At 27.7% G+C, this 27,999-nt stretch overlaps 8 protein-coding genes across 11 annotated transcripts; 3 read left to right on the plus strand and 5 right to left on the minus strand.

Annotated features, from left to right (window-relative positions):
- Positions 1–2,750: 2,750 nt before the first annotated feature.
- On the minus strand, positions 2,751–5,359 carry LOC128957527 (major facilitator superfamily domain-containing protein 12-like). Of its 2 annotated transcripts, none has more exons than XM_054303300.1 (7): positions 4,997–5,359; positions 3,850–4,869; positions 3,687–3,779; positions 3,427–3,606; positions 3,187–3,360; positions 3,018–3,105; positions 2,751–2,955 (listed from the first exon to the last, which is right to left on the minus strand). In XM_054303300.1, exons 2-7 carry the CDS (start codon positions 4,774–4,776, stop codon positions 2,858–2,860), a joined length of 1,560 nt encoding a protein of 519 aa, XP_054159275.1. In that variant the 5' UTR covers positions 4,777–4,869; positions 4,997–5,359; the 3' UTR covers positions 2,751–2,857. The 2 variants fall into 2 exon arrangements, with proteins under 2 accessions (XP_054159275.1, XP_054159274.1); XM_054303299.1 differs by having other exon boundaries at positions 4,941–5,359.
- Positions 5,360–6,346: 987 nt separating this feature from the next.
- Positions 6,347–6,727, minus strand: LOC128957879 (gastrula zinc finger protein XlCGF62.1-like). Its single transcript, XM_054303694.1, has one exon. The coding sequence runs from the start codon at positions 6,725–6,727 to the stop codon at positions 6,347–6,349; it is 381 nt and encodes a 126-aa protein (XP_054159669.1).
- Positions 6,728–6,899: 172 nt separating this feature from the next.
- Positions 6,900–7,685, plus strand: LOC128957880 (uncharacterized). Its single transcript, XM_054303695.1, has 2 exons — positions 6,900–7,614; positions 7,672–7,685. Exons 1-2 carry the CDS (start codon positions 6,900–6,902, stop codon positions 7,683–7,685), a joined length of 729 nt encoding a protein of 242 aa, XP_054159670.1.
- A 443-nt stretch (positions 7,686–8,128) lies between these two features.
- On the minus strand, positions 8,129–11,438 carry LOC128958355 (translation elongation factor 2-like). Its single transcript, XM_054304201.1, has 6 exons — positions 11,335–11,438; positions 10,673–11,084; positions 9,901–10,596; positions 9,644–9,839; positions 8,856–9,576; positions 8,129–8,787 (listed from the first exon to the last, which is right to left on the minus strand). The coding sequence occupies exons 1-6, from the start codon at positions 11,335–11,337 to the stop codon at positions 8,278–8,280; spliced, it is 2,538 nt and encodes an 845-aa protein (XP_054160176.1). The 5' UTR covers positions 11,338–11,438; the 3' UTR covers positions 8,129–8,277.
- Positions 11,439–11,564: 126 nt separating this feature from the next.
- Positions 11,565–12,671, plus strand: LOC128958356 (translocon-associated protein subunit beta-like). The gene is made up of 5 exons (XM_054304202.1): positions 11,565–11,670; positions 11,731–12,047; positions 12,116–12,214; positions 12,272–12,467; positions 12,537–12,671. Exons 2-5 carry the CDS (start codon positions 11,869–11,871, stop codon positions 12,660–12,662), a joined length of 600 nt encoding a protein of 199 aa, XP_054160177.1. The 5' UTR covers positions 11,565–11,670; positions 11,731–11,868; the 3' UTR covers positions 12,663–12,671.
- Positions 12,672–12,756: 85 nt separating this feature from the next.
- Positions 12,757–19,764, minus strand: LOC128958783 (peroxisomal multifunctional enzyme type 2-like). The gene is made up of 23 exons (XM_054304714.1): positions 19,464–19,764; positions 19,337–19,390; positions 17,535–17,642; positions 17,408–17,467; positions 17,263–17,331; positions 17,093–17,177; positions 16,717–16,781; positions 16,527–16,649; positions 16,213–16,455; positions 16,009–16,146; positions 15,775–15,944; positions 15,582–15,705; positions 15,328–15,506; positions 14,892–15,266; positions 14,488–14,806; positions 14,262–14,392; positions 13,996–14,166; positions 13,770–13,914; positions 13,576–13,709; positions 13,374–13,508; positions 13,165–13,306; positions 12,974–13,104; positions 12,757–12,905 (listed from the first exon to the last, which is right to left on the minus strand). Exons 1-23 carry the CDS (start codon positions 19,516–19,518, stop codon positions 12,807–12,809), a joined length of 3,255 nt encoding a protein of 1,084 aa, XP_054160689.1. The 5' UTR covers positions 19,519–19,764; the 3' UTR covers positions 12,757–12,806.
- On the plus strand, positions 19,490–25,717 carry LOC128957881 (uncharacterized). Its single transcript, XM_054303696.1, has 5 exons — positions 19,490–19,509; positions 24,225–24,435; positions 24,495–24,630; positions 24,714–25,328; positions 25,406–25,717. Exons 2-5 carry the CDS (start codon positions 24,245–24,247, stop codon positions 25,715–25,717), a joined length of 1,254 nt encoding a protein of 417 aa, XP_054159671.1. The 5' UTR covers positions 19,490–19,509; positions 24,225–24,244.
- LOC128958784 (protein arginine N-methyltransferase 5-like) lies at positions 20,010–27,999 on the minus strand. 3 transcript variants are annotated; one of them, XM_054304716.1, is made up of 7 exons: positions 27,859–27,999; positions 22,152–22,247; positions 21,998–22,080; positions 21,235–21,935; positions 21,092–21,169; positions 20,990–21,033; positions 20,010–20,926 (listed from the first exon to the last, which is right to left on the minus strand). In XM_054304716.1, exons 2-7 carry the CDS (start codon positions 22,235–22,237, stop codon positions 20,056–20,058), a joined length of 1,863 nt encoding a protein of 620 aa, XP_054160691.1. In that variant the 5' UTR covers positions 22,238–22,247; positions 27,859–27,999; the 3' UTR covers positions 20,010–20,055. The 3 variants fall into 3 exon arrangements, with proteins under 3 accessions (XP_054160691.1, XP_054160692.1, XP_054160690.1); XM_054304717.1 differs by lacking the exon at positions 27,859–27,999 and adding an exon at positions 22,318–22,383; XM_054304715.1 differs by lacking the exon at positions 27,859–27,999 and having other exon boundaries at positions 22,152–22,309.

A 27,999-nucleotide genomic window follows, 5' to 3' on the forward strand; every position in this document is an offset into this window, starting at 1 on the left:
CTTTCAGCTAATTTACCACAAAATTCACATAAACTAATGTAATGACATTATATGTGTTTGTAATGTTTTATTTCATATCATTATTGCTATAATAATTTTCTTTCAAAATATAGATTATAATTTAAAATTTATATTTCTTTCGGTAATCGTTGTGAATAAACTTTTATATATAAGAGGGTAATCAAGATTTTTGGTTAACATTTCTAATAATATATATATATATATAATAATTTATTTTATTAATCCTTTAGAGATTCTTACGTAGATATACTTAAAATATCAATTACACGAATAATATATTTTCAGCAATGGTTTCTATATTAAGTGGTGAATAATATTTTTAACATGAATGCAGAGATTAGATAATAAAATAAATTAATAAAAAAGTTTTTGTATAAAAGTCGTGGCAATTGTGTTGAAATGTTAGAGTAATTTGTGCTAAAACTTGTTAACAATGCAACCAAAGACATAATAAAAATAAATAAGATTTTACTAAATGTAATAAAATAAATTTAATAGTCAAAGTAAGCAAATATGTATATGATATAAATGCCTTAATTTCCTATAATATAATGCATTTACAAATGTATATTATATTTAGTCATTTACAGCAATTTGCATCTGTTTTATAATGTATTAGTAAGTAACCAAGGTTATTTTGTTGAAATTTAATACTAAATAAAATATATATTGTTTTAATTTTCATAATTTTAGCGACAATGCCAATTACTCATAATGATAATATAGGAAACTTAAACTAGAAATAGTTAAACTAATATAGATTTTTTGTATTGATTTTTATAAAAAATAATAGTAAACAAATTGTTGTAAATGTAAACTTAGTTTTTTTAAAGTTTATAATTATTGCCCGTAATGTTTGACTTATATACAGTATATTATAAAAGTTGTGTATTTTGTTTTGAAAACACCTTGGTTACTTATGTCATTATAATCAAAAGTGATTTTGACAAAAATTATTGTATGTCTAATATTATTAATAATACTATAATAACTTTGCAAAAGTAATAAAAATAATGTTTTAACAACAGTGTTAACATTATTTGGCGACAATCAAAATGTTTGTCTCAGTAGTAAAACATTTGAAATACTGATGAGTTTTATTGAATATATAGTACAATATAAAAATTTATATTATTATAATAATAAATAGTGTTAATAGAGTAGAATTAATAGTCAATAATACACATATGATATCATTTACTTCTATAGTAAACTTTGATATAATGTTAATGTTATGTCATTTAATCAAAAGTTAGTCATTGAATAGATAACACAAAAATCTCGATGAAAGTTATAATGCAATGCTTATAATACATTATATAAGTTATGATTCATATCTTGACTAATATTATGAGTGTGTTATGTCATAACTTAATACACACAATGGTTACTCTTTGAGGCAGAAATAATAAGTCCACAAAAAGAGCAATATTTTGTTATATAATATTTTGAGTCACAAATGATAGGATAACACAAACTGTATATATATAATATATATAATAATTGTGCAAAAAGTGCTGTTTTTAGTGATTTATGAGCACATCATTTACAAAATACTCTTATATTTATAGTTAACATGTTTTTTATTTGAAGACAGATATATCTGTGAAAAATGGAAAGCCTTTTCCGTTTACACAGTTATACCAACTTTTATATGACAACTGACTCTTTTGTTATCATTATATAATATACAGTAGTATTATTATATCCAACATATAGTATATAATTTAGTCACTATAAAGCTTTAATCAATGCATTCAATGAACATTAACTCCAAATGCAATTGTATTGTCACTGATGCTCACAATATTAAACACCCCAAACAGCATAACATATTATATTAATACTTTTGGCAAAGCACTGGGTCTTACAATCAAATTGTTTAATGTAATGGCATAGCTGGGAATAAATATATATATTTTTTAAAACAAAGTTAACAATTTGATTAATACCACAGCAATTATCGTTGATATAACATACTGTATAACACGATTTTAGTTTTTAATTAAAACTTTTAATGCTAATAGACTATATTTTCTGGTTATATCTATTGTCAATTTCTCTATTATATCTTACATTATAAACAATTTTAGTTTTATGTAATATTTTGTTAAGACATTCAATGTTAAATAAGATTTTATGCAACCACTGGTTATTATATAACCACTAAAGATATACATTGTATAAAATAATTGTATTGGAGTTACCCGTACTTGGTTACTTTTCTATTCAAATTTAATATAAATTTTATACTGGTCATATACAGTACAATTTCAATATTTAATTCATTCAAAATTTTGTATTTATATTTTTTATCTTATTATTATTATTATTATTATTATATAACATTATATTCATTTGTCACAATCATCACTACTGTATAATTTAACAAATATTTTATAACATGTTTTTGAAAATCAATTTTTATGACTCAGAGTTTTAATAAATTGATTATAAATATGTATATTTAATATTTATAAAACTACAGTACCGGTAATTATACAGTAGTATTTCATTAATACAATATAATAAATGAAACCTATGATATAATAAAACTACAGGTATATTAAATAATACTACCATTCAATACAAATAAAACAAACAAAATGCTGTAAAATAATTTTTAATTTTATTGCAATAATTTTTTTATAAAACATTTGTTGGATAACTCAACAATAGATAATTAATTTAATAAATATAAATTATTATAAAAGTTTAATTTAGTGCTTTAACAGTTATTGTAGACTAGATTATATTATAAAAATTTATAAAATACCAATAAAAATAAACAGAATATATATATACTGTAAATATTTATATTTAAAAACAAATAAAATCAATTAATATTAATATCACGATTGTTGGAAATTAATGGCGAAACAGAATTATCGAAACAATTATCTAAGTCTTCGTCATCGGACTCAATCTCTTCGTCTGTAAATATTTTTTTTTGTTAAATTTAGTGTTAAATTTGAAATTCACATAATTTTTCATACCATTATTGATAGTATTACTTGTGGTAAATAATTGATTATTTCTTGAAACACCGATCGGATGCGGTGCTAACAGAGCCAATGCAATCAACTATTTAGTTAAAAATAATAATAATTATTATTATTTAGAAATAATTTAATGGTATAATCAATAATTATTAAATAGACATACAGTTAAAATGGTTGCACCACCGCAAACAAAAGCCAATATATTTCGATAATAATTATCACAAACACTACATCCGCATGTCTTACACGGATGAAGATTCTCGATGACAATCACAGCGATTCCATTCGACAATTTATCCATAAAACTCATGGCACCAAAAACAAATGCTCCGCTTGACTGAATCAGACAATTATATTACCGTTAATTATAATTTGATTAATAAACTTTAATTTAATAAAATACAGTGTTGTGTCCAATCATATCATTGGTGATCGACAAACTTGTGATTAACATTGTAGAGCCTGATATACCCATTAAAACTGTAACACCATAGATGTCATATTTCTTGAACGAATCATAAGTACCAAAATATAACCAAATGCTAGCACTCAATGATATACTGTTTCCAATAAAATAAGTTAACTAAAAAAATAAATATTAATACAATTATAAAATATATTTATAAGTTTTATTATTATAAATATAATACTATCGATAATTACTTTTTTTCCTATTTTTGTGTTAATATACTTCATTAGAAATGATGAGATAAATCCTGAACTGTATATTACAAGAGGTATATAAGCGATGCTATCCTAAAATTTAAAATAAATTATAATTATTTAATTGTAATTAAACACAAAAAAATGTATAAAATAAAAATACTTTTTTAAGTTTTAATGTTTCCTGAAGAAAAAGCGGGACATAAACCTGAATTAAATTAACGTAAAGTCTGGTACCCGTATAAAGAAGACCCACTTTATAAAACTGAGATTCTTTAAACCAATGTTTCCACTTGAGATGCGTTTCAATTGATGGTAAATCTAAAGTCATCAAATTATCTCTTGAGTTTCGTATATTTGTAACGATGGACATCTGTGGGGCTTCTTTGACACCAAAGTGAAAGATAAGTGATAAGACAACGCCGATAGACATAACAATTAGTATAATATCTCTAAAGATAAAGTCATCGTTAGGAGTGATTTGATCGCTGTCTGCTTTGTGTCTGCCGTCGAGATAAAACATAAGCCATGCGATTAAATAAACCGTTATATTAGAGGCAACAGATAAGGCATATCTCCAGGCATTCAATTCAACCCTTTCACTGGAATAAGGAGTCAAATCGGGAATCAGAGACAAATGACTGATCTGAACGGCTGCCCAACCAAACTGGAAGATCACTATAAACGCTGAATAATAGACCATTTTGGCGTTTTCACTGGTGCTGTCACAGCCAATACATTTGGTAAAAATTATGGGAAATGTGACACATATAAGAACTGTTCCCAATAAGTGCCAACACTTTTTACGACCATATCTGCAGATCCACCAGTCGTTGTCTTTGTCGAGTTCAATGCCAACAAATGGTGTGGCGATTGCATCGGCTATTTGTCCAATTAATAGTAAATAAGCCGCCGTTTTATGGAAACGATTAATAAAATGCATGTAAACCAAGAAGTATGAAAACCAAATGGCGGCGCAAACATCATTGAGGACATGACCCACACAAAAGGCCAATCGTTGTCTTAATGGTAAAAAATGACGATTTGTTGATTCACTTAACGATATCATCGCATCGTCTTCTTCAGCCATTTTATATCTAAATCACAATTAACTCTTACAATAGGCTATAGTCAACTACAGAGTGTGGATACTATTGTCATCAATGGTAAAGATTGGTATCATCTGAAAATAATTAAATAAAATTATGTCATTTTAATAGACTATAATTACAATTAAACAAATTAATGTCTAACCAGTCATTTGATGACAACAAGTGATAACAAATGTTTATAAATAGCAAAAATCATACATTTGTTTCCATCAAAAGTCTTTGTTTGTTTGTTTTCAAATCACAGAAGTCTTCATTTGTGTAATAAAAACAAATGTTTCGCATATATATTGTTAATAAAATTGTGACACAAATACAGACAATTACTGTACAATGATTTGATGATAATAGAGAAGACAAGTGACAACTATAGTGTGCAAACAAACGCCCACTTAAGTGATCACTTCAACTGATCTCACATTACTTTGTTGTCACTCCAGAGTCGTAACAATTAACACATTATTGTAATAAACATAGTATTCATATGACTATTGTTTTGATTGATTGTAAAACCTGTTGTCAAACAACTTTCAACCAATAGTTAGCACAACATTACAACTGATTCATCACAAAAATATTATTTTATTTTTTATATTTTTTAAATAACTCTTATTTAACAAATCTTTTTTGATCATCAAATCAATGAGTAATTTCAACTATTTTTTATATAACAAAATTTTAATATAGTTTCAAAAATAGTATAATAATTATTTAATTTATTAATTTAATGATTTTACTGGTATTATAATGACTACAAGTATTGCATCAAATGTTTTCAACACAATCTTGTCATTACAACAATAATAATATTGAAATAATAGTGAAACCCCTGGACTATAGACTTTACTGCAATTTTCATTGATTTTGTATTAATTGATATAATTTTCAAACTTTAATATTTAAGTGAATTTTTAAAAAATATATTTCAATTAGAAAATACACAATAAATTAATAATTTAAAAAGTAATTTACAATAATTACAAATAACTATTTTTTATGAATAAGATTTGTTTTAACATTTGGCTGACTCTTATAACTTTAAACATAATTATTGCAATGAAACCAACATTTATTATAATAATATAAATGATGGCTATATTTGTTTTTGGCGCTCATTTTAAACATTTTATCGGTAATTGATTATTAATATTTGAAATGATATTAACATTAATATCATTATTTCATTTTTAATGTAATATAAATCAAAAAATTAATTTTTTATGTTAACAAATTAATATTTATAAAAAAAACTTAATTGTATTTAAAAATTATTGAAATATCATAAATTAATTATTATTATTATCTATAGACTATAGCTAATAAATAAAATATCCTATTTGTTTAAATTTTTGGTAATTACGGTACTTTAAAAAAAGTATTAATTAATTAATTGATTGATTGATTACAAAAAAAGATAAAATAATTTTAAAATTTATTTTAGTTATAAAATTGCGATAAAACTAGAAATATAATATAATCAATGAAATCGATGAAATAATTATCGTATTATTTGAGTTCAATAATAATAATAATAATAATAATAAATTTTATTTAATTAAGAGGTCTGTCGTGTGAATATAACTTTTGATGGACTTGTAATTGGTTTTGAGTGAAGAAGTATTTTGCACACCAAAGACATATAATGGGCTCATCTGTCGAGTGGATCACCTGTTTGTGTAACTCTAAGAGTGATTTCTTTTTAAAGTATCGTTTCGGTTGACAAACACTGCAATGCATTTGTTTTGATGCAGTCTTCTTGCGGCTCTTCTTAGTATTTCTTGTGGACCGACTTCTTGTGTTTGTTTCACTTTCATTGTTTGTATTGTCTGCAGTCGTCAACAGACATAAGTCTTCAATCTCTTGTTCATCACTACTTTCTTGAATTATCTCGTATTGTGGATCAGGTGATGGTGTGTCTGATGATTTGGACATTTCTTCATTTGTCAGTTGTGGTCAAACATCAAATTAATTGAAGTGTCAGTCAATTGGCTCTCAAATTACTAAACATATGATAACTGAGTTCAACACTAATGTGAGTAATATTAGACTCAATGATGCACTCAATGCACGTGTATTTCACAGTTATTATAACTAAATGTAAACAATGTTTTCAATCAAACATTCAATCATTAAATTCAATACAATTGTCACTAATTGTATGAAACAAACCATTTATAATAATGTGAGACAACTGTCTTCAAGTCATGACATGCCAGACGATGTCTTTGAATTACCACCATTGATGCGATTCACACCTCGAGGAATGCCTAATGTGTTAAAAACATTGAAGAATCAGTTTTTTACGTTTTGGTTGATTAGACCAATGATTGACAATGACTTTCAAATGAATATTTTCCTTAATGGCGCCAAACAGGCCTTATCTACCATTTCTTGTAATTTGGCCAATGATAACATCGATGGCATTCAAGAAATGCTTACCAAAGAAGCTTACGATGAGGTGAAGACTAATTTAGCCAAATATAGCCCTCAAATGAAAGAACGACTTAAAGTGAATGTCGAAGACATCATCTTTTGTTTTCCATATGATATTAGTGTCGAAAGATTGTCATCTGATTCAGCGATCATTAAAATATTTGTTGTCTACGATTGTATAGTTGGACTTCAAGATGTGGTGCGAGATATGGCTTTCAACCGCAAAGACCTGAATCTGAAAACTTTTTTTGGTTTTGATAAATATCTCGAAAACAAAATTTGCTGTAATTATGAGTTTAAACGACATTATGTTAAAGGAAAGGATAGTCAGTGGATAGTAAACAAGTTATTACATATTAAGGACAGGGATGTACTTAAAATGTATGGTTTGTTTAAAAGATAAACAATTTATTCAATTGTAATATTTGTATTTATAATTGTAGTTAATTTAGAATAACTTTAAAATTATTACTGCTATTTGATAATATATTTATGATAAATATAATAATTTACATTTTAAATACTAATCAATATTATATACTGATAGTTAGTATTCAATGTTTTATTTACTGTACATACATTTTATTGTAATTGAGAATAACATTAAAAATATAGTAATACTGTATAATAAACTTAATAAATAATTAAATTATAGTAAAGATATGATTTATAAACTTACGTTAATATCAAGAAATTTAATACTATAGTAACTACAGTATAAATAGATAAGGAGACACTTGACGTTGCGATAAATAGCAGATTTACGGTAATATCAAATTACTATTTTTCATTATAATAGTAAATCAAATTTAATAATTAAGAATAAGAAATATAAATAAAATTGATTTATTGCTAATTATTACCAAAAGTATGCAAAAGCAATAAAAACAAAATGATTTATCCTATTTTAATAGGTTAATGGGATTTTAATTTGAATTTAGGTAATGGATTCAGTATTTAAAATATTAAATCAATTTATAATCAAAAGTATTTATTGTAATAATTTGATAAAACAATTGTCGATAGACTGATCTTATAAGAAATTGTTCTTAAAGTTTATCCATATATGAGTCTAAGTCTGGAAGTGAATCCTTAAGACCTTTACGTTTTCGGGTGTCCATCACGACCTGCCACGGGCGGGACTTGCCGTCGGTTGGATCTCCGGGTAGAATCTGCCAGTGATCAAACACGCACTGCGGGAAGGCCTGTCCACCCGTATTGGATCGTAAATCAGCAGTGAATCCGAATGATTCATTGACGGGAAGATAAGCCTTGACCTGAAACATAGGAGTTCCAGTCACTTGATTCTCTTCGACAACATGTCCTCTTCTTCTGTTTAATACACCGTAAATGCCACCGACAGCCGATTCAGGACATTGAATCTCAACGTTATAGACGGGCTCAAGAAGTCGTGGAGCAGCTGTCAAAATACAAGCATAAAAGCAACGACGAGCTGTTGGGATAATTTGTCCGCCGCCGCGATGAATGGCATCGGCATGAAGTGTCACATCGTGAAGATTGAATCGGACGCCTCTCATATTCTCTTCGCACAATACACTCTATTGATAATAATATAATATATCATTAGTTATAAATTAAAACCATTTACTCAAACCACTTCCTCTACCTCTTTGGTGGCCCATTGGAATCCAGCGACAACACTATCCTTGATTTCGTTTAGATATTGGACTCCTTTAGTAACATCACATAATAGATTAGGACCGGTTCCTTCGGGTCCAAAGGCCCAGATTTTTCGGGCTTCAGTTGCGTCCCATTCATATTTCTCGGCCAAATAACGAGCTCTGGCCTTAAATTCATCCTTTGGATTAACTTTTCCATCATCAATGTCTTCAGGAAGACCATCAGGCATTGGCACGGCTTTCATGTAAAGACGATTGTGTTTGTTTGGAGATTTTGATAGACACATAATATTGGATTCTTCTGATACTGTTTCTCTGTATGTAACCACAGGGTCTGATGTCTTAATGGGGATCTGTGCGTGATCTTCTTCCAAATCTTTAAGACAGATTTCCAAATGCAATTCTCCAGCACCGGCAACAATATGCTCTCCAGACTCTTCATTAAAACATTGAACCATAGGATCAGATTTAGCCAATCGTTTCATTCCTTCGACCAATTTTGGCAAATCTGCCGGATTTTTAGGCTCAACCGCTACGCGCACAACAGGACTCACTGAAAACTTCATAACTTTCATGTTATGAGCGTCTTTGAATGTCGACAGAGTTCCTGTCTTAACAAGAAACTGATCCACACCGACCAATCCACAAATGTTACCACAGGGCACGTCCTCAATAGACTCTACGTTACGACCCATCATAAGAACTGTGCTATTATTAGAATAAATAAAACAATATTAATACTTAAATCATTGCAAATAATATATTAAATATCAACCGTTGAATGGCTTTCTCAACCAAATCCTCCTTCTTTCCGGGAACATAGTTGGGTCCCATAATTCGCACCTTCTGTCCGGATGAGACAATACCAGAGAAGACACGACCAAAAGCATAGAATCTTCCCTTATCAGAGGTCGGAACCATTTTCGAGATGTACATCATAAGAGGTCCTTCAGGATTGCAGGTCTTAATAGCTATAAAACAGTTTACAATTAGCAACTAATCATTTGTAACAAATGGTAACAATCAACGTACCAACAGCTGCTTCATCGTCATGTGGTCCTTCATAAAGCATTTCCATTCTATACTTCTGTGCGGTGATCGGTGACGGCAAATGAATGGCTATCATCTGAAGCAATGAGTCACCGGCCGGAAGCCAAGTTCGCATCACAACCTTTAACAAGTCTTTGCCTTCTTTGTCTTTATCGTCTCCCTTAAGAGTGACATTGATTTTCTCCAACAACTTTGGAATCTCATCCTTCTTGAAGTTCATGATATTATCGAACACTCTGAAGATGGGCTCCAATACAAACATACAGAAGGATCTAACATATCCGTCCTCATACTTCTTAGACCATTTGCGAGTCTTTGGGTTATAAAAGTTTTCGCCCCACAGTCTGTTCATTAGCTTTTCGGTGTCGATCTTAAACTTTTCGGCGTACATCTCAGAGAACTGTTTCAAAGTAAAAGCCCATCCATGAAGTCCTGATCCAAAACCAACGCTACCTTTTGATGGGTCGACCTTAATGTCACCCATAGGACCCGATTCGTCGGCATAAGTGGCGATAATTACGTTAACAGTTTCAACAATACGAGCAAACTTCTGGTAAAGATCCTCTTTTTCCAGTTGAAGTGTAAGCATTGCTAAATCCATTTTATTCATAAAGACTACCGGTTTTATTCTCTCAGCAATGGCCTGACGTAAGACAGTCTCAGTCTGAACACAGACACCTGTTTTGTATAAATAATTAGTTAAATAAATTTAATCACTATATATATATATATATATATATTAAGTATGCCTTACCTGACACACAATCAACTACAACGAGTGCACCGTCAGTGACGCGCAAAGCTGCTGTTACTTCAGAGCTAAAGTCCACGTGACCGGGACTGTCGATCAAATTAATTAAGAAACCTTTTTCTTCTCCCGACTCCTTCTGATCGCCAGCTTTGATGAAAGTCATGTCCTGTTCTCTCATTTCGAAGAACATCGAAATGGCGGTCGACTTAATTGTAATACATCTTTCCTGTTCGTCCTTTCGGGTGTCAGTGAATCGCATTTCGCCGGCCTTAGAGGCGGCAATGATACCGGCCTTTGATACCAAAGAGTCTGTCAAAGTTGACTTTCCGTGATCTACGTGTGCGATGACAGACATATTGCGGATATTCCGCTTCTTGTTCATCATCACACGGATCTCGTCGACCGTGAAGTTCACCTATCAATGACATTACATATCATTACAATCAATGGTTAACCATTATGTCATACAATCGTAATGACATTTAACTGATGCCAACAGTGATTAACATTCAATACATGCCATGCTTTCTATGGTAAGCAATGGCTCTCAACAACGTGTCTCACATTTGGTCACATAATTGACATTTAAATCATTTAAATTATTTCATCAATCAATTGATACGATTGTTGACATATTAAGACATGTGTTAACATTGATTACATACCATTTTGTCGTTGATTTAGTGGACAATCAGTTTTAATACAACAGTAATGACAGGCAATGAACCAAACGGTTAGACAAATGCCAGAAAAGAGAGAGAAGTCGTCACTCAATCGTACTATTAATGCCTTAATGGCGATAATCAGTCCAATCGTTAGCCAATCAGAGAACTGCAATTGTATGACGTTTGGGGCAATCAAATGAAGTCAATACTGTTTAGTTGCCCTACAATGTCATCGATGGTTGCAATCGATTGTCTAAACTGTCGATTCATCGAAACCGGTGTTGAGCTCCACGTGTCAGTCAAATGGCATTTAAAGGCATTTAATGGCAACCAATGGTATGACAACCAATCAATTGACTCAATCTATACTTTACTTGAATTTATGTATACTTTTAGACTGTTTTTCTCCAAATCATTACTTAATGAAAACAATTGGTTATAAAGACTTAATATGTTTTGTTGACCACTAACTCAACCATACATTGGACTCATATTTGAAGAAACAATCATAACATTCATAATAATTATTAAAAAATGGTTTTTAAAACATTAGTGTTTTGTTTATTAAGTATATCATTGAGTGGTATAGTCGTGACAGAAGAAGAGGTGGTAACTCCGGCCAGACTTCTGATAGAGAAACAGATTCTCAACAAATATTTGGTCGAAAGCCGAGACATTGTTGTTAACTATAATATCTTTAACGTCGGACAGAGGTATTGATTGGTGTCAACAGTTTTATTGATCAACTGATGCCATAATTGATGAGTTGTCCCGTTTGTAGTGCCGCTGTTGATGTGCACATCGCGGACAGCAGTTTCCCGGCGGAACACTTTGATGTGGTCAGTGGTGCTCTCAAAGTGACGATCTCACGATTGGCGCCGTAAGCAAAGTACTTGTTTGTTTAAAACAGTCTTAAGCTATTTGAATTGTCTTTCAGTGGATCCAATTTAACGCATACATCAGTTGTTCGCCCGAAGATCGGCATTTGGGGCCGATTTAACTTTACGGCCGCTGAAGTGACTTATTTACCTATTGAAGACTCAAAGGACATTCAAGTGGCCTACACTTCTGAACCGGGAGAGGGTTTCATTGTTTCGCTTAAAGAGTTTGATAGACGGTTCTCACCCCATGTGGTTAGTATAAGAGTAATGATAAGTAATTTGATTACCTGTAATACATTAATATAATTAATGTTAAAACAGTTGGATTGGGCGGCATTTGCTATCATGACTTTGCCATCACTTGTCATACCATTCCTGTTGTGGTACAGAAGTAAAAGCAAATACGAGTCAATAGTATCAGCAAAACTTGCGAACAAAAAACATTAGTTTTGCCATTAATTAAAATAAAAAGATTTTTATTAAAAGTTTATTCAATTGTATTTTATCTTAATATAAATTTTTATAAAAAAAAAACATTGTATAACAAAATATATCTAACTATACATATAATTATAAAATAGTGTAAATAATTTAAAGCTTTGCTCTTGTAGTCGGAGTTGCAAACAATACGTTTATCTTTTGTGGTATACTTGTATCACCCGATACTTTGATTCTTCGGCACGAAATAGCCTATAATTGACAAGAAATTATATTATTGATAAATGTTAGACAAAACAATTAAAATGTATTAATTTTACGTCTTGTAAATTAAGTCGATTGTATGTAAGTCTGACGAAGTCGTCGTCATCAATGGTAAGAATACAATATTTACTATCAGGTAATCCCCGATCGAAAACTCCGGTCAATTTGTTTTTAGTAAAATCCAGAGCTGTATTAAATATTTTTAAAAATATTAATATAAATCTAGTTTAACGGTTAGATTTCTTACTCCATTGCGATACAGATTTGTTATCTTTAGTGATATCAAAGCCAATAAGTGTAGGCAATTGAGTGCATAGTTGAGGCAAACGAACTAATCTCTGGACTAATTCAATAATCATTGATTCACTTCTTAATCCAGGGATAACACTCTAAACAATTGATTGAATATAATTTGTTTAAATAATTTTTTATCAAAACATAATAAACAAAACACACTGTTTTAAGCATCATATCAGTCAAATAGGGTAATTCCGGTGCTTTTCCAGCTTTTTGTAAGTCCATCCAAAGTGAATTGAGTTTTTGAAGAAGCATTATATTGCCCTTAATTTTCAACTTTCCCATCATAAATGCCTATCAAATTTGAGTAAATCATTTAGTTATTAATATATGTGTAAATTAATACAATAAAAATACAGACCCGTTGGGGATTCAATTTTCCAACCATTAGCTTAAGGAAATCGTCGTCTTCTACGGTCACCAAACAATCTGATTTTCCGTTCTTTGGCGGACCAATATATACATCACCTTCAGGTCGTGATTTATTATCGGTTGCTTAACATAACATAATATAACATAAGTTTATATTAAATAAAATATTAAATAAATTCTTACTCCAAATGGTCTTCAATTTTCCGTCAATTGTTATATTGAATTGAAATACAACTCTAAGACTTCGGACAAGTTCTGGCTCTTCATGCATACGATTTTTAAATACATTAAACACAATATCACATTTGAGTCCAGATGTAGGCACTGACTACAATGTATATAAAAAATATATATTTTATAAAATAATTAATTATATTAATATATGATTTCAAATCAATGGTTTACTCACTTCTAATAGAGCCAAATCATCTGTCGAGTTATTCTGTGAGGAATTTGTTGATACCATTGGTTTTTCATCTAAACTAACTGATCCGCGCGGCGCCTCTTCAGACCAAAGTTGTTGTAGCTTTTGTGCGGCTAATATATTGCCAGAAATTTTCAGTTTTCCGCCCATAAAAGCCTTGATTTTAAAATTTAAATGAGTAAAACATAAATGTATTTGAGATAATAATTTATATTAATATTTCCAATTGATTATCAATTTTAAAACCATACTTTCATAGCGTCTTCACGACCTTCAAATATATTGACTGCTGCTTCTTCATCTATAATAAGAGTACAGTCAGCTTTTCCTGTTTTAGGACTACCCTTATAAACAGCTCCGTTACCATTTTTTAGATCAAGAGCTACAACAACAAAAATTATACGGTATTAGATAATATATAAAAATTACTATTTTTTATAGAATTATATATTAATTAATAATTATTAGAGAACTCACTCCAAACAGTAAATACTTTGTTATTTTTAGTAATATTCCACTGATAGACAGTTTTAATAATAGGAACCAACTCTTTATGATCACTAATCCTAACTGATAGCCATCCGTCAAATATCTTATCAATTCGTGAATTATGTTCATCTCCTCCTCCACCTGACTGTCCATCATTACTACCATAAGGAGCGCAAACAAATTTAATATTATTTTCCAAATTTTCTCCTTTTATATCATCCATTGAATAACTTTCTATTTCTTCGACATTTAAAGCATTGTTTGTATTTATGACATTTGAATTTAGTATAAAACTATTATTTTCCTTCTAATAAATAAATGTAAAGATATTTTAAATACATTAGTATACACCTAATATATAATATAAAACTTTATAAATGTATAAAGCAAACCTCATTAAGTCTAAATTGATTTGAATTGTTGTCTAAATAATCATCAGATCTTCTATTGTGATTGATGTCCACATAAGCGCCTTTAATAATCTGTTTTCCCGTTTCTTTAATAAAGCTCTCAAAATGTATTCGTTTGCCTTCTTTCCACATCCGAGTTTCAATGGTCTGACCCGGAGTTATGGGTCCAACAAATCGGGTTTTAATACAATCAAATAGACGAACGTTATAATCGGCATATTGTTTCAAAACGTGTCTCAAAGCATAACCCATTGTACACAAGCCATGAAGTATAGGATTTTGAAAACCTCCAGCCATTGCAAATATCGGATCGATATGTAATGGATTTTTATCACCACATAGACGATAGAGAGCCGCCTAAGATATTTATTTATTTATTTATATTATATTTGTTTTCACATAAATTAACTTCAATTACCTGATCAATAGATGTCTTTTCTAAAATTATAGCATCCGGTGTTCTTTTAGGTGGTTCCACTATAGGTATAATGCTATTATCATCACTTACTCGTTTTCCATTGAAATTTCCAGCACCAATCATAAACAATGATAATTGATTGTAAAATATGAGTGAATCCGTTTCATCATAAGTGTTAACTTTAAATTAAATATTTTCATTTAAATAATAATTTTATATTAACTTTATATTACTTAAAACATTTAGATCATTACCTCCTATAATAAATAAAGCACCGGATCCCTTATCTAACACATCAATTATTTTAGGAACTGATTTAAGTGAACCAAATGGAGGAATTGGTTTCAAAAGCTGAAGGTATTGTTCCCCGTGAACTAACTAATCACATCATCAAAACAATCAACAAATTATAAAATTGAAATCTTTTTAAAATAATTAATAAAATACTTTAGTCACATCTCCTGTTATATTGAGGGCAATCATCGCGTCTTGCATTAGGGAACTATTCATAGCAGCACTAAGACTAACAACTGCACCATAAGTGGGAATCACTGAATATTCTTCATTACATTCATAAAGAAAACTCAAATGTTTTGATTCTTGAGTCGACACACCAACTGTTAAACCAAACAATCATTTCAATATTTGAAAAATAAAAAAAAATATTTTACATTAAATTACCTGATAATGCATAGAGTATAGTATCATCAATGGTATAATTATGAAGTGTTGAATGATTGGATACATTATCTGAGAAATCAATTTCATCTTTCTTATCATTTTTATCTTTAATTGAATTAACCAAAGTTAAAGTATGTTCTGTATTAAATAAAAAATGTAATAACAATTAAATTATAAATTAATCGATTTGTTGAACTATCAAACCTTGAAAGTTATTAGGAGATGTAAATCGATTCATATCAGTAATTTGTTGCCAATTATCTCTAATGGCTTCTATACTTATAGTATCGGGTGGTGTAAATATTTTGCCGTCTGAACGCATCCACTGATATTTGCCAACAAAACCTCCAGCAGTTTCGAACAGACCGCCTGTTTCGGGACAGTCCTCATGTGAAAGCCAGGCCACCAAAGGAGCCACATATGAAGGTTTGAAATACTCCATAAAAACTAATCATAATTAATAATAACGATATGTATATTAAAATTAATGATTATCGATAATTTGAAAGTATTCATACTTTCTGGAAATATATCCTCAGTTAGTCTGGATGCAGCTACCGGTGCAATAGTGTTACACTTGATGTTATATTTTGCTCCTTCAACTGCTAATGTATTGCTGAGTCCTACTAAACCAAGTTTAGCTAAATGTATAAAATATCAAAATAACATAAAATTTATTGATACCAAATATAAATAATAAACAATTACCTGAACTGTAATTTGTTTGACCAAAATTTCCGTAAATACCAGCCGGTGATGAAGTCATAACAATTCTATATAACAGTCAAAAAATATCAATTTAATAGAATTTATATATTAATATTAAAAAATAAAAACTAATATATGTGTGGATTAACCCAACAATCATATATTTTTATAATTGTTTTGTAATATTATAAATGGATTTTCATCAAATGTCATCATTTTTACAAAAATATAAAGTATGAATAATAAATGTTACGGTAATATAATTATTTCCTAATGTTATGCTATTTATTATTGTATTAATATAAAAACAAAATTGTTAATATAATTTGACAATTTATAATAAATAATAATAAAGTTAATATTAAATTGGTCAGACCGGCCATATTTTTGTTGTTGAAAGTAAGGCCAGGCAGCTTTGGTCACTAACATTGACCCTTTCAGGTGTACATTATGTATAATATCTGTAATCAACAATATAATAGATATATTGATATAAAGTATATATAATTTATAAATAGTTATTATAGAAATATATGCAATTAATACCCCAATCCTGTTGAGTCAGTTTTGTAAATGATATGTCGCGAAGTATTCCCGCGTTGTTTATAAGGATATCTTTACAATTGATATCAAATTAAATTATTTTATTATATATTTTTATAAATAATTTTAAATGAAAGTTCAAATTTACCGATACGTCCAAAGTTATCGATAGCAGTCTTAATAATCTTATGCCCCTCTTCTACAGAGTCTAGTTATACAAAATGTTTGATTAATTTATTTGAAAACATTTAATTCAGATATTATTTAATTATTACTATAGTCTGCCACAGCTTTTCCTCCCCTACTTATGATGTCTCGGACCACTTCATCAGCAGCTGTACTACCAGTTCCTTCTCCACTACGACTGCCGCCCAAATCATTGACTAAAGTTTAATAAAGTTTTTTTTTACAATAAACGAAATATCAATTTCTAATGAGAATTGGGATATGAGTTAACATTTGATAGGTATCTGTGTTTTGGAGGACTCGAGGGCTGACACGACAACACTCTTTTTAAGATATAAATCGCTTAAATATGTTATGTTTAGCTCTTTTAATAAACAGGTAAATGCTCTTATAGTATAGTATACTAAGTATAGTGATGTTTAGTATAGTTTACAAAAATAGCAAACAAATATTGAATACAAATAACAGGTTTTCTTTATTTTTGGACTAAACATAAATAAGTTCATTATGTCATACAATATATAATTAGATGATTTGAAATTACTTGAAATTATTGTTTACATCCTATCAGTCATTTAAGAGCAATTAATATCTATAATATGTTTACAATTCTAATAAATACAATTAGCAATGATTTTTTTATTAAATAAAGTAACTATTTTTTCCAAAATTTTGAAAATAAAAAAGATTTAAAAATATTAATTATTTCTTATACACTGATATAAGATAATCAAAATTGGGTTTTCATTATAATATTTTCCCAAAAGGCCAACAAAAGTTTCATAAAGACTCATATTTTATGATATAAAAGCAAATCACAAATAAATTTAATGTTATTTTTGTTAAATAAGGAAAAAATAATGAAACTATAATTTCTAGTAATTTCATAAAATCGTTTTTTATATGCATTATAATATAGTTTTTTCACTATTATTATATTATGATCTATTGATGTTATTTACTGCAAATAATAATAAAAAAATATATGTTTAAAATTATTATAATAAAATAGAGACAAATTATTAGTTTGACTACTTTTTGCACTATTGTAATACTGTATTTAAATATTTGATTTTTTTATCATAATATAATTTAAATTATAATATACATTAAAAAAATTTAACAAAACTTTAATATATGACATTTTTTGTTGGGTTTATTGTTTGTACTAAAAGTACTTAAATACAAAACTTAATAATATCCTAAAAAATATGGTTTGTAATATTAATATATTGTAAATTATGAATTTCATATTAAAATTAAATTTTGCAATTTTAGTGAAATAAAATATAATTATAATTTATATCAAAAATTTTATCTTAAGTTAAACAAAACATCAGACAAAACCTATAATACTAGACATGAATTGTGTGATATATGTATAGACTATTGAATTGTCACAATTTGTTTAAGTAATTATTAATTAGTTTTATTTTATTTTGTGTAATAAAAAATCAATAATTTGTTGCAACTTTTTCAGAGCACAGCACAGCTAAGTAATTATTGGACTAAAGATATAAATAATATCTTAATATAAGTCATACAAAAATTTCAATCAAAAGTAGCCCTAAATATTTGCTATCATTTTTAGGTCACAAATATTTAAACCATTTATTTTTAATGTCTTTCAATTATAGATACAAATTGACAACAATTGAATGCAATGTATATAATTAATTATTAACAATTAAATATATAAAATAAGCATGCTCATTAACTTGACATAAACTTCGATCATTAATAAAAAACTAATTAAATATTTTATATAAATAGATATAATATAAATATAGTATTAAAAACATAGAAATAATTTGAATTCATAAAAGTATTAATGAATTAAATGATAATTCATTGGAAATTAGTTATCAATTGTTGTCAATACAAGACATACCTACAAGTGATGCCCCTTTCGATGATAACAACAGTGCGTACTCTTTGCCCAAACCTATTGATGGATACAATAGACTGTCATTTGATTTATGCCAATAATTTGCATATAATATCACTAAAAGTATGACCTCTGGCAGCGCCGGTAACCACAGCCACCCGTCCATCGTATCTCAAGTGAGACATTATTTAAATTTGATTCAATTGATGATTACACTCAAGTATTTATATAATTATTAATATCACATATAATTTAGCAATTGATGAATAAATTTATTAATAAAACATTTATATCATATCATTCATACAGAGTATAACTTATCATAACTTTAATCATAAATAAATAAATGAAAACAAAACTCAAAATCCCTTTAAAAGTGTTGTGTATTTTACACACAAACAGTCAATAGTATAATACAAACAGTGTTGACGTCAGTAATAATTTATATGCATTTCTATGAAATCTAAGATCCACTCAATTATCAGTTAAATACATCAAATGCTATGCTTTTAATAACATTAAATTAATTTTCATATATATTTAAATATTATTTGATTGCTTTATTTTTTTACTAATTAAAAATACACTTTTATAAATTTAAAACATTGATTTTACAATGAAATTAACAAAATTGGGTCAAACATATTGACTATATTTTTAATATACTTAAAACTTGCGATAAAATGAATTTCAATTTAAAACAATACTAAATGAATATAACATTACAAAAGACCGATAGAATAGGTGCGACCGTTTGGGTTATGGATTGCCGATGGAATCGGATCAGTGATCGCCCACTCATACCAAATCTGTCGACGACTAGTCATTCGCCAGTAATCCACTTTAAATGTCTGACCGGCCTTTAGAAACATAGGACTGAAAATTGGAAAATATATGGGAAACCAACTAAACATTCCCGATGTATGAGTCGAGGGGACAGTCGATAGTTTGATATTTCCATAGAGAGTGGCTTCAAAATAACCGGCAAATCCGTGGCAAACGGTGTCCACTTTGACTTCAAAATCAAGTGATTTGAAGCGAGAATTGTCTCTTTCACTTGGCTTTAGTGTGAGGTTGTTGTGACAAAAAGTGAAGAGAGGTTTGGGGGCATCGATGCTATAAAAGTTTCTCATAAACACCACATAACCCGTTTCAAAGACACCGTGCGCTGGTTTATCCCTTTCGCGAAGCTGTGCGGCCTCACTGTAAAGTCTTTGTGACTGAATTGGTGCTAAATATGAAGTATAAGAGATCGGAATAGAAACAGCCGTTTCCTTCACATAAGACCAAACGCCATCCAAACACTCCGGACTCAATTCGTTGTCACCAAAAGAGCCTAAAAGTTCTGATATAACGATATCAGCCTTTTTAGATGATTCCCAGTCTCTCATATCACAGGCAATGACATCAACTTTGGAAAATTCAAGTCCTTTCTCTCCTCCCCATCGCTGATCACGAAGTGTTCGTAACGTCACCACAGCGTTGGGGTTCTTCTCGACGGCAAAAATTTGAACTTTCTTTTTGCACTTTTGTGACGCAGAAATACTCGCCTCAACTAACGGTCCTCTTCCGGCGCCAACAACCATAATAACTCTATAATATTTACAATCAATTAATAGTTATTTAAAATCACTAAATAATTGTAATAATAATTACATTTCTTCATTGCTTTGTAAATCACTCAACGCTTGATTTATGGCCTAAAAATGATGACAAAAATGTTTAAATGTTTAAAGTATAAAATGGATTATTTGAAACCTTTCCATATTCTTCATATTTTATGGGATCCTTTTCAAACACCTCATAAGTACACGACTCCAAGTTATCCATCAATGGCTAAATTAAGAAAATATTAGTTAATTAATTAATTACCGGTAATTTAAATGACTTCAACAAATTACTTGAAGTGGTATTTGCAGAAAGTCTTCATAGCCTCGAGCAAAGGTGGCCACCGGATCGCTTGGCAATTGAGTCAAACGAATGTGATCTAAATATTGGACATAATGTCTAATATCTGTATGTCTGTTGTGACCTTTGATTATAAAATGGATATCATTTGACATTTTTGTCATTAAGAGGCGTACAAACAATTGATGAGCTTTTGTTAAGACTGGATAGACTTTACGATTACTAAGAAACATAGCGGTTGATAGGAAAATAGCCTTAACGGGCTCTCCAGCCCAACGAGCGATCATATTATCATCGGGTAAATCACCGTTAAGTTCGAGAGCAACGGCCAACCTTTTATCAGTTGCAATGAGACTTCTAAGACGATTCCACCAAAACCAAGTGTCTTCACTGTCATTGTCATTATCTACCAAATCGTTTCTCCAGTTTTTCGAGTTTTCATTCGGTGATTGAACTGGAATTTGAATCCAAAATTGAGGCAAATTTTGAAATCCACCCGAAAATGTGAGCCGAGAATTGATAATTCTCGCCAATTGGTTGATGCCATCAATAGTAGTGGGACATTGAAATAGCAGAGCCGGTACACCTAAATGTACTGCATATGTAATCTCGGCCTCCATTTTGGTTATATTCTCTAAAGTATTGCTTAAGAGATCAAAGTCTGACATAATTCCCACCACAAGAGTATTCCAATCTAATAACGAACACAACTCTAAGATAATTCATTTAATACTTAAATTAATAATAAAATATTACCACTACTTGACAGCTGAAGATCACTGTATGGAGTGAAGTCATGAGATCGTGGATGAACTAAATTGGTTGCAATAAAATTAAAACTAAATGTCAAAAATAAAAAAAGCAATATTAAACAAATGTATACTTAAATATGTTATCAAATTAAAAATACCCGCTATTTGTAGCCAATTGTATGGCTGATGGCAAGTCTTGACAATGATTTACATAATATCCACATTTGAGTTCTTTGGTGGACATTCTTCGGAAGCTATATTGAGATAAATATCTGGACATCATTTTTAATCTTTCAATAATTTGTTAATTATTTTTAATTTTACCAAAATTAAGTATTTTAAACAATCTTATAATAAATGTCTGTAATTGTTATATTATTTATTAATTTTTATCGTAATTTGTTTGATTAATTCATTTATTTAAATGCAGTTCAATATACTGTATTATATTATATCTCGTGAAATACATTACAATAATTATTATGCAAAACCTTTATCGTGTTATTTAAGCCATTATATAGTCTTTTAGTATTATTTAATAATTAAAACAATTAATATAATAATTATTTCATTTGTTAAAATATTATCTGATATTACAGTATTGTATTTAATAAGTATAACTAATAATTGCTATAATTGTTTGATATTGATATAATTAATAATTAAGTTTTCATATTATAGTCATTTTATAGCAATTAATTTAATTCTTAATCATTGATCTAAAACTGATACCTAAGTCAAGTCTGAGTCTAATTATAATACATGTTATAAGTTATAACATATAACATACATCTTCTCTGTTCTCTATTATCTATTATTTTATTTCAAATCATAATAAATGACTACTTTTATAATCATTTGAGTAATAAATAGCATTTTCAGAAATAAACTTTAATAGCATTAATTACTTCGTAAAAATATCCCAAATATTCATTACTAATATACAGAAACATTGGATGAGTTTATGAATAAATTAAGTTTTACTATTAATTAAATAATTTAAATTAAATTTACTATAAATTATTATAAATAACCGTATTTTTCGTTCTTAAGTCAATTTTAGTAGATTTGACATTTAAACCCAACTTTTCAGTCAATTTTTTGTTATTTTCCGATTTTATTTAATCGCATCTTGAGATCCCAAAAGATGAAGTTTTGACTACTTTTCGATTACTACACTAATGGCCTGTCATTAGTTATTTTGTCAACTTTTTTCAAAACTAGATTTCGTAATTAACAACCAATTCTTTGACAATTAATTTATTTTCCATTTTTTTGCCTAAAGTCAGGTTTATTCTGGACTTTATCCGGATTTTATGATTTTTATCTTTAGATCATTCCTTTAGATAATGTGATCCTGACTTTGAGTATTTGATTATCACTGAAAATGACGACATTTTCAAAATGCATTTTTAATTAAAAATGTTAATTTTACTAAATTTTGTTTTGTATGAAAATAAATATAAACGTAATTCAAATCTTTATTAAATAACTTCAAAAGTTCATCCAATGTTATGTAAAAATTATAAACAAAATATTTAGTTTATAATCTTTATAAGTAATATTATATCTAAAATAATCATTAATATAAGTATTATAATAATGTTTTATTATATTTATCTTATACTATATATTTCTAATCTTTTTAAAAAATATTCCTAATTTTAACGGTTTGACTAATGCTTCTTAAATCACTCTTATTCTAAATTTAAGAGATTTATATGAATTTGTATTTTTATAATTTGGCTGTCATTATGTCTGTTACTAAACTAATGTAATTTTATTTTAAATTAATTAATAAATTAATAAATTATTTTTCATTTTCTAACCAAATCTGAAATCAGAATTTGAAAATTTGCAAAAAAAAACATTCGACAAACAGACAGACAGACAGACACATTCCAGAAAACAAACCTTTTAAAGTTTGTTTGAAAATATTTATACGAATTAATGATTATTATAATACTCTATATTTGTTAGATTTCTAGAAAATATTTTAATTAAAATATTGTTCGGTGTCTCAGAGTTAGGCGTGTCATAAGTGTCCCTGAGTTAGGAACAGTTAGCTTTAATATATAGACTGGAAGGGTATATAGAAAGTACTGTATATACTATTTGTGCTATACTTAACAGCCAATAATATGCAATTATATAACTAGATTAGTAATTATACTGTATATTACACATAAATATAGAAAACTAATCAAAACATATACTCAATTGATATTCAGAAAGTAATAAATTGAAATCAATGCGGATCTGTATAATAGGTGCCGGAGCTGCCGGTCTGTGTGCGGCCCGACATCTCTCACAAAACAAAGAGTTTGAGTTTGAAATCTTTGAAAAGACTGATAAAATCGGTGGCATTTGGAACTACACTGATTTGGTAGACTTGGATGAAAATGGACAACCAATACATACGAGTATGTATAAGCACATGAGGTATGCATTTATTATAATTTCATATTTTGTTAATTATTATTAATCAAACCTTCATTCAGGACTAACCTTCCGATGGAAATCATGGCATTCCCTGACTTTCTAATAAAATATGAGACATCATTCGTATCGCATACTCGTGTCCTTCAATATCTCAATGAGTATACAAAACATTTTCAATTATATCAATATATTCGGGTAATTATTATCTATTAATTTATAAATACTTTCCATAAGACAAACTATTCTGTAATGAATTTATCGTTTTTACCACAAAATAGTTTAATCACTTGATATTAAATGTCTGGAGAAATGAAAATGTTTGGAAAGTTAGTGTAAAAGATTTGAATACAAATCAAATTAGTGATAATACTTATGATTCAGTTTTCGTTTGCAACGGAAGATATTCAAAGCCTAAGATTCCTAATATTAAAGGCTTAGAAAATTTTAAGGGAAAAGTAATACACAGTCATAGCTATAGAGAACCGCAACCTTTTAAAGATCAGATGGTTCTGGTGTTAGGAGGGGGTCCGTCGGGAATCGATATCGCCATTGAAGTGGCAGATCAGGCAAAACAAGTCATTTTTTGTCACACAAATGATAAACCATTTATTAATTTACCCAAAAATATTAGACAAGAAATAAGTAATATTAAAGAAATCTCAGAAAACAAAGTTTTATTGAAAAACGACAATCATTTTACAATTAATGCTATTATATGGGCCACTGGTTATCACTTTGACTTCTCATTTCTTGACCAAAACTGTGGTATTAATGTTAATACTAATGGGAGAGTTGAAGGCATTTATTTACATTTAATTAATCAAAAGTTTCCCTCAATGGCTATATGGGCCATACCTATGACTGTTATACCATTTCCTTTATATAATCTACAGGTAATTCATAATCTAAATATTTAAACTATAAATTTACTACTATATACTACAATATTAAATTTATATTAAAATATTAGATCTTATTATTTATCAAATGTCTTACTCGACAATTAACATTACCGTCCATTGAAGACATGGATAAAGATACAAAACAAGACCTAGAAATGAGACAATCGCTGGGATTAAGTGAAAGACATAGTCATAAAATGAGTGGAAATTTATTTTTTCAATACTGCGATAAATTGTCACAAATTGCTAATATTGAGCCCTTTTCACAAGTTATGAGAAAACTTAATAAAGATATACATGTTATGCGACAAAATGATATAACCGGATATAAAAATGTAAATTTTCATATTATTTCTGATAAAACTTATATAATTAAGTGATTTCTAATTGAAATCTTAACTAATGTTTAATCTTATTATTAATACAGTAAAAGTTAAATCAGTAAATATATTACAATAATTTTTATATTAAAAATGACCCGTCTTTAATTAGCACTTAAATGAAAATATTATTCAAATAGACTATTATTTTATTATATAATAATTTATAATAAGCTATAATCTCTATTTTCAATTATCAATAAATTCATTTGTATTTGAAATTTAAACAAAATTGTCATAATTTATAAAAATGATATTTTTAGTCGTCTATAAAAAAACTGTTTGTCAAAATAAGTCTCATAAAAGTAGATTAATTGTATTCATTAAATATATATTCAATTATTAATTGTTTGTAATATAAGATAATTATCATATATTTTATAAACTATTATTAAATAAGATATATATCACTACAAACTGAGATATAATATGTTGTATAATACAGTATATGAATATAAAATTTATTACAATAAAAGTATCAATTTATAGTCTAATTTATATTTACGATGTATTCATAAAAATTATAACAACTATTTCATATGTTTATTAAATATCATATCATTTAAATGATATTTCAATTAATGTCAATATATTGATGTAATAGTAATACATATAAGACATTAATAACAATTGAATGCACACAAAAAACAAGTTTTTAAAACCGTATTTGAATACAAATCAATTTGTATTTAGAAATGTATTTAAATACAATTGTATAAATACAAAAAATATACAAAAAAAATTGTAATAAAATTGTAACTAATTGTATTAAAATACAAAAATAAATAAATACAAAATTTTTGTATTAAAATACAATTTTTTGTATTAAAATACAATTTTTGTTGAATACATTAATGACGTACTCAAATATCTCAATTATAAGTTGTAATATATGTTTAAATAGTATTATTTGTATTTCAATTGTATTTTGATACCAAATAAATATACAAAATTGTTGTATAATATCTTAATAACGTATAAAAATGAAAATAGTATACTATTATATGTATGACATGTGAGTTGAATCAATATTACATTAAATATCCGTTTGTTAGTAATTCAATGACTATTGATTGACTGTTTGCCTAAAAAAATAAATTATCAAATAGTATACTATATATGTATTATTAATTGATTTAATTATTTGATATGATTATTTGATTAATTGATTATTTGATTATTTGATTTTTGATGTCAATTATTTTCTCAAAAGGTATTTTCAATTAAACTAATAAATAGTATACTATTTGATAATTATTTTAATTTTTCTAATTTATTATTTTATAGAGAAGTTTCAGAGATTCACAATGAAGTAAATCATATTAAGTAATAGTGTTTAAAATATAATATACTATTAATATTGAAAATCATATTATAATCAATTTATTTTTATTGTAAATCATATAATTATTTAGTGATTATTTTATCAAATTATTGTCATTTAAAATTTTTGTTTTATTGTAATTATTTTTGAATATTTAATGTATTTTTTATATTTTGCATTATTTTATGTATATTTATAATTATATTGTTTGTAATAAAAAACAATTTATTTGATTATTTTTGTATTTGAATTCATTTTTATTTGTATTTTGTTTTGCACTTAATTACAAATGAGTTACAATAATATTGTATTGTAATACAATTTTTTTGTATTTTGGTTTTCATTACATTACAAATGAGTTACAGTATTATTGTATTGGACTACAATTTTTTTGTATTTTGATTTGTATTATTATGCAAATAGTATGCAATTGATTTTGTATTGTAATACAATATTTTTTGTATTTAATTTGTATCTCAGAATACAAAAAAAAATTGTAACTCATTTGTAACAAAACATCGAGAGTTGTATTTTAATACAAATTTTTAATTCTGTGTGATTCAAAACAATTAATTTCAATAATAATTACAAATTATTTAATCGACTAATTGTCTCATTTTATTGACTAATATTGTCAACACGTGTTCATACACTTTGTAATAACACGTGTTTAGTTAACATATAAATGCTAAACATTTGCTAAACAGTGGTCAAAGTGGTCACAATCTCTGCCGACTTTTTACTTTAATTTCAACGCACGTGTCGTTAGTTTGATGGGTAAGACTAATGTTAATATTGTTTATAATAACAAACTTACCATAAAATATAAGACGATTACACTAATTGTATAAATAATTTGATTATAAAAACTATGATTTAAATTAAAACAATTAAATAATAATCAAATGTTTTTAATGAGAAATGTATTCAAATGTATACACATGTGGTTCACAACAAT

Source organism: Oppia nitens, unplaced genomic scaffold, assembly GCF_028296485.1.
Source record: "Oppia nitens isolate AA-2021 unplaced genomic scaffold, nextdenovo-longstitch-racon4-pilon3 scaffold3_pilon_pilon_pilon, whole genome shotgun sequence".
Taxonomy (NCBI): Eukaryota; Metazoa; Arthropoda; class Arachnida; order Sarcoptiformes; family Oppiidae; genus Oppia; species Oppia nitens.